General features: G+C 56.4%; 1 protein-coding gene across 3 annotated transcripts in view; it reads left to right on the forward strand.

Annotated features, from left to right (window-relative positions):
- Nucleotides 1-12,789, forward strand: part of VAC14 (VAC14 component of PIKFYVE complex) — a 151,676-nt gene that overhangs the window by 137,558 nt on the left and 1,329 nt on the right. For all 3 annotated transcript variants that reach the window (XM_029074761.2, XM_029074762.2, XM_029074763.2), the window contains one exon: nucleotides 2,621-2,771. In XM_029074761.2, the coding sequence (XP_028930594.1) occupies nucleotides 2,621-2,771 (151 nt within the window). The remainder of the gene's footprint in view (nucleotides 1-2,620; nucleotides 2,772-12,789) is intronic.

Below are 12,789 nucleotides of genomic sequence, written 5' to 3' on the forward strand. Positions count from 1 at the left end.
CTCCGTTCCTGTCCCTCTCAGCCTTATGCCCGCACCCTGGATCTTCCAGACTTGAAAAGCCTAGAGGCACCGCTCCGCAGAGGCAGGATCTCAGTCTGATCTCCAGAAGCTCCGGAGCAGCCTTGCTTTGGAGACAGATACAGACCATGGGAAGGGTTGGGAGAGGGAGGGGACTAGAGAGAGAGAGAGAGAGAGAGAGGAGTGTGTGTGTGTGTGTGTGTGTGTGTGTGTGTGTGTACACGCTTAGCCAAATAGGAAAGCATTTTTCCATTCTCTCCTCCCTTAAAGCCGTCTTAATCCACTGCCTTTCTCCCAAGATCATCCTATTTTTAGCTCTCCAGCGCTGGCACGTGCAGAAAGCAGACACAGAAATCTGTTACTAGCACCAAGCCCTCTCATTACTGCCTAGAAGGGTGGGGGTGGGGCAGCAGGCCTGCCACGCTCCTCAGAAGCCCTGGGCTAGAACCAAGGGCCGGGTGGCTACTCCTTGGGGGTCTCCCTTCCGGGGTGGCTCTGAAGGCAATAGATTTGATTCTGAAGGGAGAGGCGGAAGGCCAGCCTCGCTTCTCCGACTAGATTCTGCCTCTAGCCTCTGCCTCAGCTGAGGACGAAGCAGTTCCCTGGGCAGGGGCCTCTGTAACGGATCAAGCCCCTGCGAAGAGCCGCGTTTTGATCAATAAAGGCAGTGAAGGAGGGGGGCAGGCCCCAAAACTACAGTCTCCTCCTCTAAACTGTAAGCTCGCTGCGGGCAGGGAATATGTCTGTTTATTGTTCTGTCGTACTCTCCCGAGTGCTTAGTACAGTACCCTGCACACAGTAAGCGCTCAATAAATACGATTGACTGACTGACTCTGCTCCTAAGGAGGTTCCCATGCTGGTGGCTGGATTTTTACAGGTCTGAGGCAGCCTGTGGTTCAGAGTTTTAGGCAGAATCCCGATCAGTCAATTTACGGAGGACCCGCTGTAAGTAGAGCACCGTCCCGAGACGTAGCGTGGCCTAGGGGAAAGAGCAAGGGCCTCGAGTCAGGGACCTGGATTTTGATCCCGCTTCTGCCACTTGGCTGCTGGGTGACCTTGTCCAAGTCATTCGTATTTATCGAGCACCTCCTGAGTGCAGATCACTGTACTAAGCGCTTGGAAGAGTTCAATATAATAATATAACAATATGTTGGTAGACAGGGTCCCAGCCTACAGCGAGCTTACACCGCTCTGGGCTTCAGTCTCCTCATCTGTAAAATGGGGACTCAATACCTGGTCTCCCCCCTCTTAAGACTATGAGGCGTGGACTGTGTCCGACCTGATTATCCCGAGTCTACCTCAGTGCTCAATATAGTGATTCGCACCTAGTAAGATTAATAAATATTATTATTACTGAGCACTTGAAAGAATACAATAGATTCTGTTGACTTGACCAGTGCCCTCAGGCAATTTACAGTCTAGTGGGAGAGACAGCATTAAAGTACAAATAGGAGGAAGCGATAGATTATATAAAATATGTACCCAAGTGCTTCGGAGCGCTGTGAAAACTTAGGGCTTAGGAGGTGCGAAAGCGCCGACGGAGTTGGGAATTTAAAATGGGAAGATTCTTAATCGGGGAAGGCCCTCTGGAGGAGGTGCGATTTCAGAGGGTCATTGAAGATGGGGATTCTGCATTCTGCAAATAGAAGTGGGAAAGGAATTCCGAAGTGGAGGGAGGGAGTGTGAACAAGAGGTCAGCAGCAGGGGAAACGGGACACAGTGAGCAGCTGAGCTTGAGAAGAACTAAGAGTAGGAACTGGGATGACGTCCATCAGTGGTATTCGTTGAGTGCTTACTAAGTGCAGAGCACTGCACTAAGCATTTGGGAGAGCACGATACAAGAGAATTAGCAGACGCGTTCCCCGCCCAAATAGAGGGGAGAGAACAGAATGAGGACTCTTCCGCTTGACGTGAACCAGAAAGAGCGGCTAATTGGAGGTTTCTGAGGAATGGGGAGATTGTTATTTAAGAAGGACGATCCGGGCAGCGGAGTGAAGAATGGACTGGAGAGGGGAGAGGCCGGAGGCGGGGAGGTCACCGAGGAGGCCGACGCAGGAGTCGAAGACAGAATCCAAGTGCCTGGTCTGACCAGGTGGTCGTTCGGATGGGATCCTGGAAACGCCGCGGAGGAAGAACTGACAGGATTTAGCAGCAGGCAGAATGTGAGGGTTGAAAGAGAGGGAGGAGTCCGGGATGATGTCACGGCTACGGGCTCGGGGGACGAGGAGGTTGGGGTGCAGTTCCCCGACTGTGCCTACGGCGGAATAGTAGGTGGAGAGGATTTGGAAGTCCGGGTCGCGGCCTACCTCGTGACTCGGGCAGCAGGCTGGGGGACAGGTGAGGCCTCTGGTTTATAATCCGAGGTGGCTTCTTGGCCCGCCCCCGAGGTCCCTGCCCTCCTCTCTGGAGGGACTCCGGGGTGAGGCCGAATTTCGGTCTAGGGGTCAAAATATGACAGAGGTCAGAGCTCTGGGTGGAAAGGGCGGTCCGAGCCAAGCGTCGGCCCACCGATGGCAGGAGGCAAATGAGAGGGGACCCCCGGGGCCTCCGACGGGCCCCGCGTCGTCCCACTGCTCCCTGACCGCTCCCTCTCCTGCTCTAGACCTCCGCCTGCAGCTGCTGGATGTGAAGAACAACCCCTACCTGATCAAAGCCCTGTACGGACTGCTCATGCTGCTCCCCCAGAGCAGCGCCTTCCAGCTCCTCTCCCACCGGCTGCAGTGTGTGCCCAACCCAGAGCTCATGCAGACGCAGTAAGTACTTAACGGTCCCCCCCTGGGCCCCCACCCCGCCCGAGCGTCGTGACCCCGGCTCCCTCTCGCCTGCCCCTCCTTTTCCCTGGGAAGGTGTCCTCCCTCCCCGCCCAGTTGCGGCTCATCATCTCCCCTGAAGGCGACACCCGCTGGCCCTCCCGGAAGAGAGCTCTTTGCGGCCGGAGCAGCGTAAAGCCGCTCCTCAACCGCTTACCCAGACGAGTTGGGCCATACTCATTGAAAAACGGTGTGGTCCAGCGGAAGGAGCCTGGGTCCGGGAGCTGGGGGAACGTGGGTCCTAATTCCGGCTCGGCCTGTTCGCCCGCTGTGTGATCTGGGGCAAGAGGCTTAACTGCTCGGGGCCTCCGTTTCCTCATCTGTCAAATGGGGATGAGCTGCCTGTCTCTCCCCCTTAGAGTATGAGCTCCCTACTGTGTCTGACCTGAATATCCTGTCTCTGCCCTAGTGCTTAGTCCGGCGCTTGGCGCGTAGTAAGCACCGAACAAATCCCGCAGTGATCATTTCTGATTCCCTGGCACGCGCTCTACCCGGATTAATTGGTCCTGATCTGAAAGGAGGGGCTCCAGTCAAACAGGATCGAGATCGCCCGATGGGTCAAGGAGTGTCCTGAATCTGAGAACAAAATGAGGCTCGTTCATTGTCTCCCACTCTCCATATGTTGCCTTCACTTGGTTTTTCAGATGCAGAAAGAGGAGTAGGTGTGGTTGAACCCATGTTTACCCCTCTTTCCCCACTGGCGTCTCCTCCTCATTTCTTGGGCCCGGGGTGGCACGTTTAAGAGATTTTTGGAATTTGGCTTCTGGGAGGAAGAGTCTGGGACGCAAAAGTCAGAAGGCAATGCAACAGGGATACGTCTGCATCCTGACCGGGGTCGCCACAAGGACACTACGGTGCCGTGCTTGTAAGACCTCAAAAATGCCACGACTTTTTACGACCGTTACTCGTCTGCGTGCTAGTCGGTGTTCCGTCCGGGTTCCTTAGGTCAACCTGTATCGGGTTGCCTCTGCTGAGGGACGTTGAAGGCCATCCGTCTGCTCGTCGGCTTGCTTCGCTTCGACTCTTCCAAGTTTGCTCTCTCCCTCTAGGGCTGGTTTAGTTCTCCATTCTGGGTGACTCCGCGTAGGGACCGGGCGTCCTCTGGGTGGTATTTCCAACCAGAAAGCGGTTGGAAAGCACTACCGGAACCCGGTGGTGAGTCGCAGCCCAGCACCGACTGGGGCGACGTGAGGTACGGGTTGTCTGGCGGAGGCCACGGCAGGCGAGTCCCACCTCAGCGGACTCTCAAAGCCTGGGGGGGTCAAGTGCGCCGGGAAGCGCTCTCGGGAGGGTCCGCCTGGCCGAAACCCACGCCCCGGTCCACTCCTGGTCGGCCGGTGCTAGTCTGAGAGCCTGTTGGGTTTTGTCTATATTTGGTAACCCTTGGAGGGCTCTGCCTCATCCACAGGCATTTGGCATCTGAGACGGAAAATTTCACTTGCGAGAGTCGCCATGGAAACGAGGAGAGCCACGAAGAAGATTTACAGCGAATGGAGCAAGCCCAGCTAGCATCAGATGCCCCCGTTTGTTTAAGAGTTCCCTCCCGGGTTGTTGGAGTGGCACTGCCAGGCTGGCCCTGACTGGGAAGGCCCGCGGGGGAGGGGACCCTGAGAGGGGCCTCAAGCGAGCGGAGTTTGTATCCTGGCTTCCGAAGCAGCCGTCTCCGCCTCACGATCACCTCCGGCTCGCTGCCCCCGCCCCTCCGAGCTCCCAGCTTTCAGGGCCCCGTCGGCCCGGACCGGCCGGCTCCCGGATGCTGCCGGGATTACGACTCGGGCTTGTGTCTCCTTCCTCGGTGTTGGCCTCCCTCCAGGACCCCCCCGTCACCACCCGCCCTGGAGCCTCAGTTTCCCAGGCCGGGAGGGAGGCGGGTCCCTGCTTCCTGTACGGTGCCGCCCGGTGGGTTCTGAGAAGGCCCAGCTGGGCCGTCTAACCCGACCCCAGAGTCCCGGCCCCGCAGGAAGGCCGACTCCGTGTTTCCCGGGGCTGAGTTCCAGCCTGGATCTCTCCACGCCCCTTTTCCTAGACGGAGCTCGAGGGCAGCACAGAGATTCTGCCAGCTCCCGTTCCCTCCGGCGGGGGAACCTTGGGAGTGTGCCGCGTCAGCCGCCCGGCTGCCCTCGTGCCTGCCTTACCGCACTGGAGCCCATCGGGCAGAACCTCAGAAAGGGCGGCATCTTGAAAGGCTCTAGCCTTTCTCGGGGAAGCCGGGAGGTGGGGCCCGGTGAGGATTTCATTTAGCTTTCCTCTGAACCATTCTCCTCCCAATTCCCTTGGCTCGGAGGCCGGGCCCGCCCCACCCTTAGTCCTGCCCTCTCTTCCCCCCCTCCCACGGCGTGGCACAGTGTGTGGCCTCTCGGCTTTGCCTCTGTCTAACTTGTTTTGGCTGCGTGAGGCACCCTGAGCTGGGGATGTCACGTGTGTAGGGGGGATCGGGTAGTGAGTATGGAGAATAATAACCATCGTCGTGGTGTTGGTTAAGCGCTTTCTATGTGCCAGGCACTAGATGACAATGTAGAGGGAGGGGTGAGGGACCTTATGTGTCAGAAGGGTAGTAAGTGCATGTGTGCATGTCTGGTGGGTGGGTGTTCGTGCACGCGTGAACGGGTGAATGCGCCTTCCTTTCCTCCTCCCCTCACCCCTCGCCCCGGTTGGGCCGTCAGAGCCGTCAGACGGCCGAGAGAGAGCCTGATTAACTGTGACCTACATTCCGGCACACACCGGAGTCGGGTTTCATAACAGATGAGCCCAGGCTGCCCCTCCCCAGAGAGGAGATGGCCGGCGGCGAGGTCACCGGGGGCGGCCCCGGGTCAGGGAGGGGTGGGGAACCTCATGCTGAGGCGGCAGGACTTTCTCGTCGGGCCGGGTGGCCCCAGGACCTGGGAGACACCCCGCTCCTGTCGGGCCGTTCCCTCGGCTCCAGGCTCGGGTGGAGAGGGTCTTCCCTGGCTGGATTTTCCCAGATCCTCACCCACCGCCGAGCTCGGGCTTAATCTCTTAATCTGAGGGGCTACGGGAGGAGGAGGGACGGGCGAGTGCAGAGAGGGAAGGGAAGGTGGTCCTACCTCCCCCCCCCCAGCACAGTTCTGCAGTCACCTGAGGCTGGGATTCTGTCCGGGAAGGCTTTAGCTTCCCTTCGATCAATCGATCAATATTTATTGAGCACTAACTGTGCGCAGAGCGTATAATAGAGTCGGTAGACACGATTCCCTCTTCCCTGGTTGGGAGAGCAGGCCTCCCAGCTTTCACTGGGATTTTGGTTTGCTCTCTTTTGGGGAGAATGCCGAGGAATGCCGTTTCGTCTGTCCTGGGCCCGTGGGGGGCGGAAGGGGGGACAGAGAGAGAGAGAGAGAGCCCAGTGACAGTCAAACCCAAGGTATTGGGCTGCCTCGAGCCTCCTCCCGTACTGAAGCCCTCTGGGAAGGGCACAGCAGGAGAGGGCCTGGGAGGCTCGCGGCTCCAGGGGAAGAAGCGAGGAGGCTAAACAACAGCTGGGTGGGGGCTCGGGTTGCCTGCTGTGGGTGGCCGTAGGGCTCAGCGGCCATAACGGAGGCTGGTACTGAAGGGAGGAGATGGGGCGCGGGGTGTTGTATCGCAGACTGGCAGCTGGGAGACGGTGTCAGGTTGCTGGCCGGGAGGGGTTAGAGTGAGTAAGGACAGGAGGAAGAGGACAGCTGAGGTGGTTTGCTGATGCCTGCCCCCCTGTAGTCCCATTTGCCCGAGATAACATTCGGGGCCATCGCCTCATTGAGGACAGAAGGGAGATCCAGAAGGAAAGGGCCAGTGAGACAGTATCTGCCTCCCAGGGTCGTGGTCTGCTGGGGAGGTCGGCGTTGGCCTTGGGTCCAAAGGGTCTCAGCTCTGGACCGAAGGAGGGTGAGAAGACAACGGAGAAGGAAGAGGCAGGGACTAGCGCGACCCCTGCATCTGTGTGCAGTGCAGGTTTCCTCAGGAAAAAATGGTTCCACCAACCAGATGTCTTCCTTTCCCGTCCAGTCTAGCCGGGGCAGGCTGGGAGAGGAAGCCATCTCAACTGTCTCCATCCTCCTTCCCTTTTAAGTGTTTTATTTCTTTGCCCTCCCCACCTCTTTTCCCCCAAAGCAGGGATCTTTGCGCAGATCTGGGGACTCGATCATTCTTTGTGGGTTGTTTTTTTTAAATGGTGTTTGTTCGAGCGCTTACTATATGCCAGGCACTGTACTAAGTACCGGAGTAGATACAAGATAGGTTGGACATAGGTTTTAATCCTCATGTTACAGATGAGCTTACTGATTTACAGAGAAGTGAAGTGACTCACCCGAAGTCCCACAGCAGATAAGCGGAGAGCGGATTTAGAACCCAGATCCTCTTTCCATTAGGCCACGCTACTTGTGGTCTAGTGCTCTGGCCAACCTGAACTGAAAACAAACCCACTGGTGCCCCTGACTACCCCTGAAGAGCCTGCTGGGTACTAGCCCCGGGTAACGTATGTTAGGGTAAAAGCCACAGTCCCCGCCCACCATTTAACGGAGGAGATAAGAGGAGAAAATGACCAATACTCAACGCGTACAGAGTAACAACCTAGGTGCGATGGGTAAAAACCAAAGTAAGCCATTAAAGAGATAATGAATCGATGAGGAAGGCTAATTCCTGGTATGGTACCACCAGGAATTTGGGGGATTCCTCAGGGAATGACTTTTGTAGGAGTTAGCTTTTTAGGAGGGCTTTGAAGGTGGAAAGGGATGTGGTTTTGCAGATTTGAGGAGGAAGTAGGGACGGTCGATACGGAGGGAAGATGTGAGTAAAAAGGTGGGGCCAGGAGACCGAGAGTCACCAGCAAGGGATGGATAGACGGATCGGAGAGTATGAGCGGGTGAGGGGTGAGAAAATACAGCACTGAGTAAGAGGGAGACGGTGGGTGGGGAGCTATCAAGCCAATGGCAGGGAGTTTGGGTTTTCTGTGATAAGATAAGGGTAGCCATTGGAGATTTTGGAAGAGGAGAATGATGCAGTGTTAAAAGACCTAGCCAGCTGTATGTAGAATAGACAGAAGACGGGGGGAGGCTTCAGGGCGGCCCTCGTAAGGTGGAGAGGAAGGGGCGGATGAGTGAAATATTAGAGGCAGAACCGGCGGGATTAGCGGCCGAGTTCAAGGTGCCATTGGCTCGTTCGAGTGGCAGCGTCCCAGAGGAAGGAGGTGATATGAGCTGGTAAAGCCGTCTCTCCCCCTGGTATCTTGCATCTGCAACAGAAGAGCGTCACACGTCAACCCCGGGGTAAAGGGACTTGTGGGACCCTGTATGGGGGAGTGAAGAAGCAGGTCCAGGCTCCAGGGTTTGGAGTTACTGGCAGGCCGTCCCGGGGGGAGGTGACATTTCCAGCTGCCCTGTGCGCAGACCGTTTTCCCTGCTCTCATCCTCACCACCGTTCTCACAAGGCCGGCATTAGTTAACCGTGGGCCTCGGCTCCCTGGAAACCTATAATCTCGGTTTCCCTCTGGACATGACGTCCTTGGGTTGCTAGGGGAAGGATTCGGGTGTTGTGTTGCTCTGTGTGTGTGAACGCACAATCCGTGTCCAGATTTCTGCTCACAGAAGAAGCACTAGGAGGTGGCCCAGTGACACACCCATCTGCTGCCCCCCATCCTTTCTGCGGGCTGGCTGGACAAGGGGGCTGCCTCCCCCCATTCCCATAAACCCACCTTGTTGCAGACCGTGATACTCAGTGGATCCTGTTTTCTAGAGCCCAAGCCTCAGTCCTTCGCCCTTGCCAGGGCACAGACTCGGGAAGGCAGCCGGCGGTCAGTTGGTCAGGGGCTACCGTCTGCTGTCAATGATAATGATCATAATTATGGTATTTAAGCGCTTACCGTGTGCCAGGCACTGTACTAAGCACCGGGGTGGATACAGGCGAATGGAGTTGGACACACTCCCCGGCCCACTTGGGGCTCACAGTCTCAATCCCCATTTTCCAGATGAGGCCCAGAGAAGTAAAGTGACTTGCCCAAGATCACACTGCAGATAAGGGGCGGAGCTGGAATCAGAACCTGTGACCTTGTCACCCCCAGGCCCGGGCTCTATCCGCTACGCCGCGCTGCTGCCAACCGTCCTCTCGGTTGACTGACGGGACGAGGCGGCTGCCTCCCCCCTCCCTCTTCGACCCGTGTTGTTGCAGATTGTGGTTGTCGGCGGATCCTATTTTCTAGAGCCCAAGCCTCAGTCCTTCATCCTTGCCAATCAGTGAGTCCATCGATGGTATTTATTCATTCATTCAGCCGTATTTATTGAGCGCTTGCTTTGTGCAGAGCACTGTGCTAAGTGCTTGGGAATGTACAATACAGCAATAGAGACAATCCCCGTCCACGACGAGCTCACAGTCTAGAGGAGGGAGGTGGACATCAATACAAGTAAACAGACATCGATATAAATAAATAAAATTACAGATCTATACATAAGTACTTGCGGGGGGAGAGCAAAGGGAGTGAGTCAGGGTGACGCGGAAGGGAGTGGGAGATGAGGAAAAGTGGAGCTTAGTCTGGGAAGGCCTCTTGGAGGAGTTATGCCTTCGATAAGGCTTTGAAGCGGGGAGAGTATTTGTCTGGCAGATTTGAGGAAGGAGGGCGTTACAGGCCAGAGGTGGGACGAGGGCCTGTGGTCAGCGGTGAGACAGGTGAGATGAAGGCACGGCAGAGGAGCGGAGTGTGCGGGCTGGGTTGTAGAAGGAGAGAAGGGAGGTGAGGTAGGGAGGGGCAAGGTGACGGAGAGCTTGAAAGAGCACTTTATTTAATGCTTTTGCCAGGTCACAGACTCCGAAAGACTTTCTGTTGATCAGGGGCTACCGGTCACGCAGTGTTTATTGTGCACAGTTCTGTAGCGGAGTCACAGAATAAGAAAATCCCTGGGGCTAGCGGCGGCCTCCCGACAAATCTGGGTCATCGGGGTGTCGGGGAAGGGGCTTAACTCCATCTTCCTGGACGCCACTGAGGTCCCAATCCCAGACGTCCAACCAGGGCAGTAGGGGCATCACCCCAAGGGTCCCTGAGGGAGGGAGGAACCTTCCTAGGGCCCCCTTTCCCGGCTTGGTTGGCGAGATTCCTAGAGGTCGGGGGGCCGGGGAGGCAGCTACAGTGACGTGAGGAATCCACCTGTTCTGTTTCCACTCCACCCTCAGCCCTCTCTCCCTCCTAACCCAGAAAGTCAGGGCAGCCAAGGGAGCTGAAGTTTGGGGGAGAAGGTCACAGGGCATACAGCCTCATTGCCTCCGAGAGGGTTGTGCAGTTGGGCATTCTGAGAAACCAGCTCCTTTAGGGTCTTCGGCTGTTGAGCCGACAGAGGTTGGAAGGAAAGTGTCCAGGGGCTTGGGGAGCTTGGGCCTAGGCGTTAGCAGCCTGGACTGTAGGGTGGGAAAGGCCCCCACGGGGCTCCACACCCATCGTGACTGGTCTATCAGGGGCAAGAAGGCTCACCCCAAGGGCTCCTGTGGCTTGCCACTGGTAAGCGCTTCAGTGCCGTGGAGACGGGATCCCAAGGAAACTCAAAACTCAGGTGCCAGAACCCCGCTCCTTCCCGACGGACATCAGGAGGCCGGACCCTTCCACGGGGAGGTTGGGCCCAGCTAACCCTGTGAGGTTGGGAATTATCTCCCAACTCTGTTATATTGTACTGTCCCGAGCATTTAGTACAGTGCTCTGCACACAGTAAGCGCTCAATAAATCCGATAGATTGATTGATTGGTCTCCCTTCCCCTCTGGCCCCTAAATGGGGCCTCTGTGTCCTGTGGGCCTGGAAGCCAGGGCCTGCTCTACTAGTGGCCAAATCCCATCCAAATAATAACGGTATTAAAGCGCCCGTGGTATTGGTTAAGCTCTTACTGTATGCCAGATATTGTTCTGACAACTGGGGTGGATAGAGTACCGTCAGATTAGTCATGGCCCCTGCCCCCACGTGGGGCTCCTAGTATTAAGAGATTCTTCCCAGAGGTCAGCCCAGCACGTAAGGAAGGAGACAAACTGCAGTTTCTCCCCTTGCACAAAGCAGACAGTACTAGGGGGACAGAATGGTAGCAGAAGTAATACTGTTTATTAAATATTTACCGTCTACCAAACACTGTACTAAAAGCCGGAAAAAACTACACTGATGAGAATTAGTCACCATCCTTAGATCAGATCGGCCGTCTTCCCGTAACTTATCCTCACTTCTTTCCCACACTTCAGCTCACATATTTCACTCCTCTCAAGGCAACCTACTCATTCACTCATTCGTTCGTATTGATCGAGCGCTTCCTGTGTGCGGAGCACTGTACTAAGCGCTTGAGAGAGTACAGTACAACAATAAACAGACCCATTCCCTGCCCACAAGGAGCTTACGGTCTAGATGGGGGGAGACAGACACCAATACAAATAAATAAATTATAGATAGGTGCTTAAGTGCCGGATGGGGGAAAGAACAAAGGGAGCAAGTCAGGGTGATGTGGAAGGGAGCGGGAGAAGAGGAAGGGGGGGCTTAGGGAAGGCCTCTTGGAGAAGATGTGCCTTCAGTAAAGCTTTGAAGGAGGGGAGAGGAATGGTCGGATTTGAGGAGGAAGGAGGGCATTCCAGGCCTGAGGCAGCACGTGGGCGAGGGGTCGGCGGTGAGACGGATGACGTCGAAGCACAGGGAGAAGCTCAGCATCGGAGGAGTGAAGTGTGCGGGCTGGGTTGTAGTAGGAGAGCCGCAAGGCGAGGTAGGACGGGGCAAGATGATCGAGTGCTTTAAAGCCAATGGTGAGGAAGTTTCGTTCGATGCGGAGGTGGATGGGCAACCCTGGAGTTATATAAGGACTGGGAAGGCATAAACGTTTTTGTAGAAAAATGATCCAGGCAGCAGAGTGAAGCATGGACTGGAGAGGGGAGAGTCAGGAGGCCGGGAGGTCAGCAAGGAGGTCGATGCAGTGATCCAGGCGGGAGAGGATGAGGGACTCGTCCCCCTTCCACCCCATCCCGGTAGCACTTTTTAAAATTCTCTTGTTTCTCCCTACCTGTAATTAAATTAGTGTCTGCCTCTGTTAAATAGTAAACTCCTTGAGGGCAGGGAGCATGTCTACTCTCCCTATTGTACTCTCCCAAGCAGTCAGTACAGTGTTCTGCACAGACTGAGCACTCAGTAAATGTTGTCGATGGGTTGGTTGATTGATTGCTTAATCTCTTTGACCACAGTTCCACTTCGGGGGGCCGAACAGGAACGGGGAGTAGCCTTTCCTGGAAGGGCAGGTGCAGAGCTTGCCCAAATTTGGGAGGCTGAAGTGGGACCCAAGAGAGAAACGGCCCGGTCGGCAGGGTAGAGTCAGGCAGGGCTCAGGGTGAGGGTCGGGACTCGTGGAGGAGAGGGAAAGGCAGAGAAGCAGCACGGCCTAAGGGATAGAGCACAGGCCTGGGAGTCGGAAGGACCTGGCTTCTAATGTGCCTTGGGTGAGTCACTTCTCTGTGCCTCAGCTTCCTCACCTGTAGAATGAGGATTAATACCGTGAGTCCCCTGTGGGACATGAACTACGTCAGTCAGTCGACCGTATTTATTGCCCGCTCACTGGGTGCCGAGCTGCGCACTAAGCACGCTTTGGAGAGGACATTCCGACGAGTCTAGACCGTGTCCAACCTATCCTGTGTCTACCCCAGAGATCAGTACAGTGCCTGGCACGTAATAAGTGCTTAACGTTAAAAAGGGGAGGGGAGGCTGGCCCGAAGAGTGCGGGCGGGAAAGGGGTTCGGGGGAGGCGATGTGTGGCTGCAACTAAGCGGAGCCTCCTGCTATCGGTTGGGGCTTGTAAGTCGGCTTCGGTTGCCGGGCCCGTTCTCAGACACCCCCAGATCCACCCGTTCCCCACCTCCGACCCCCGCCTGCGGTTTGGCCCCGGAATCTCCGCTGGCTCGCAGAGGGGACCGAGGGTCGGTCCGTTCCAGGGCCCCCGAAGGCTTCCCGGTGCACCGCCGGGTCCGGCCTCCCCCCCG

Source organism: Ornithorhynchus anatinus, chromosome 11 (assembly GCF_004115215.2).
Source record: "Ornithorhynchus anatinus isolate Pmale09 chromosome 11, mOrnAna1.pri.v4, whole genome shotgun sequence".
Lineage (NCBI taxonomy): Eukaryota > Metazoa > Chordata > Mammalia > Monotremata > Ornithorhynchidae > Ornithorhynchus > Ornithorhynchus anatinus.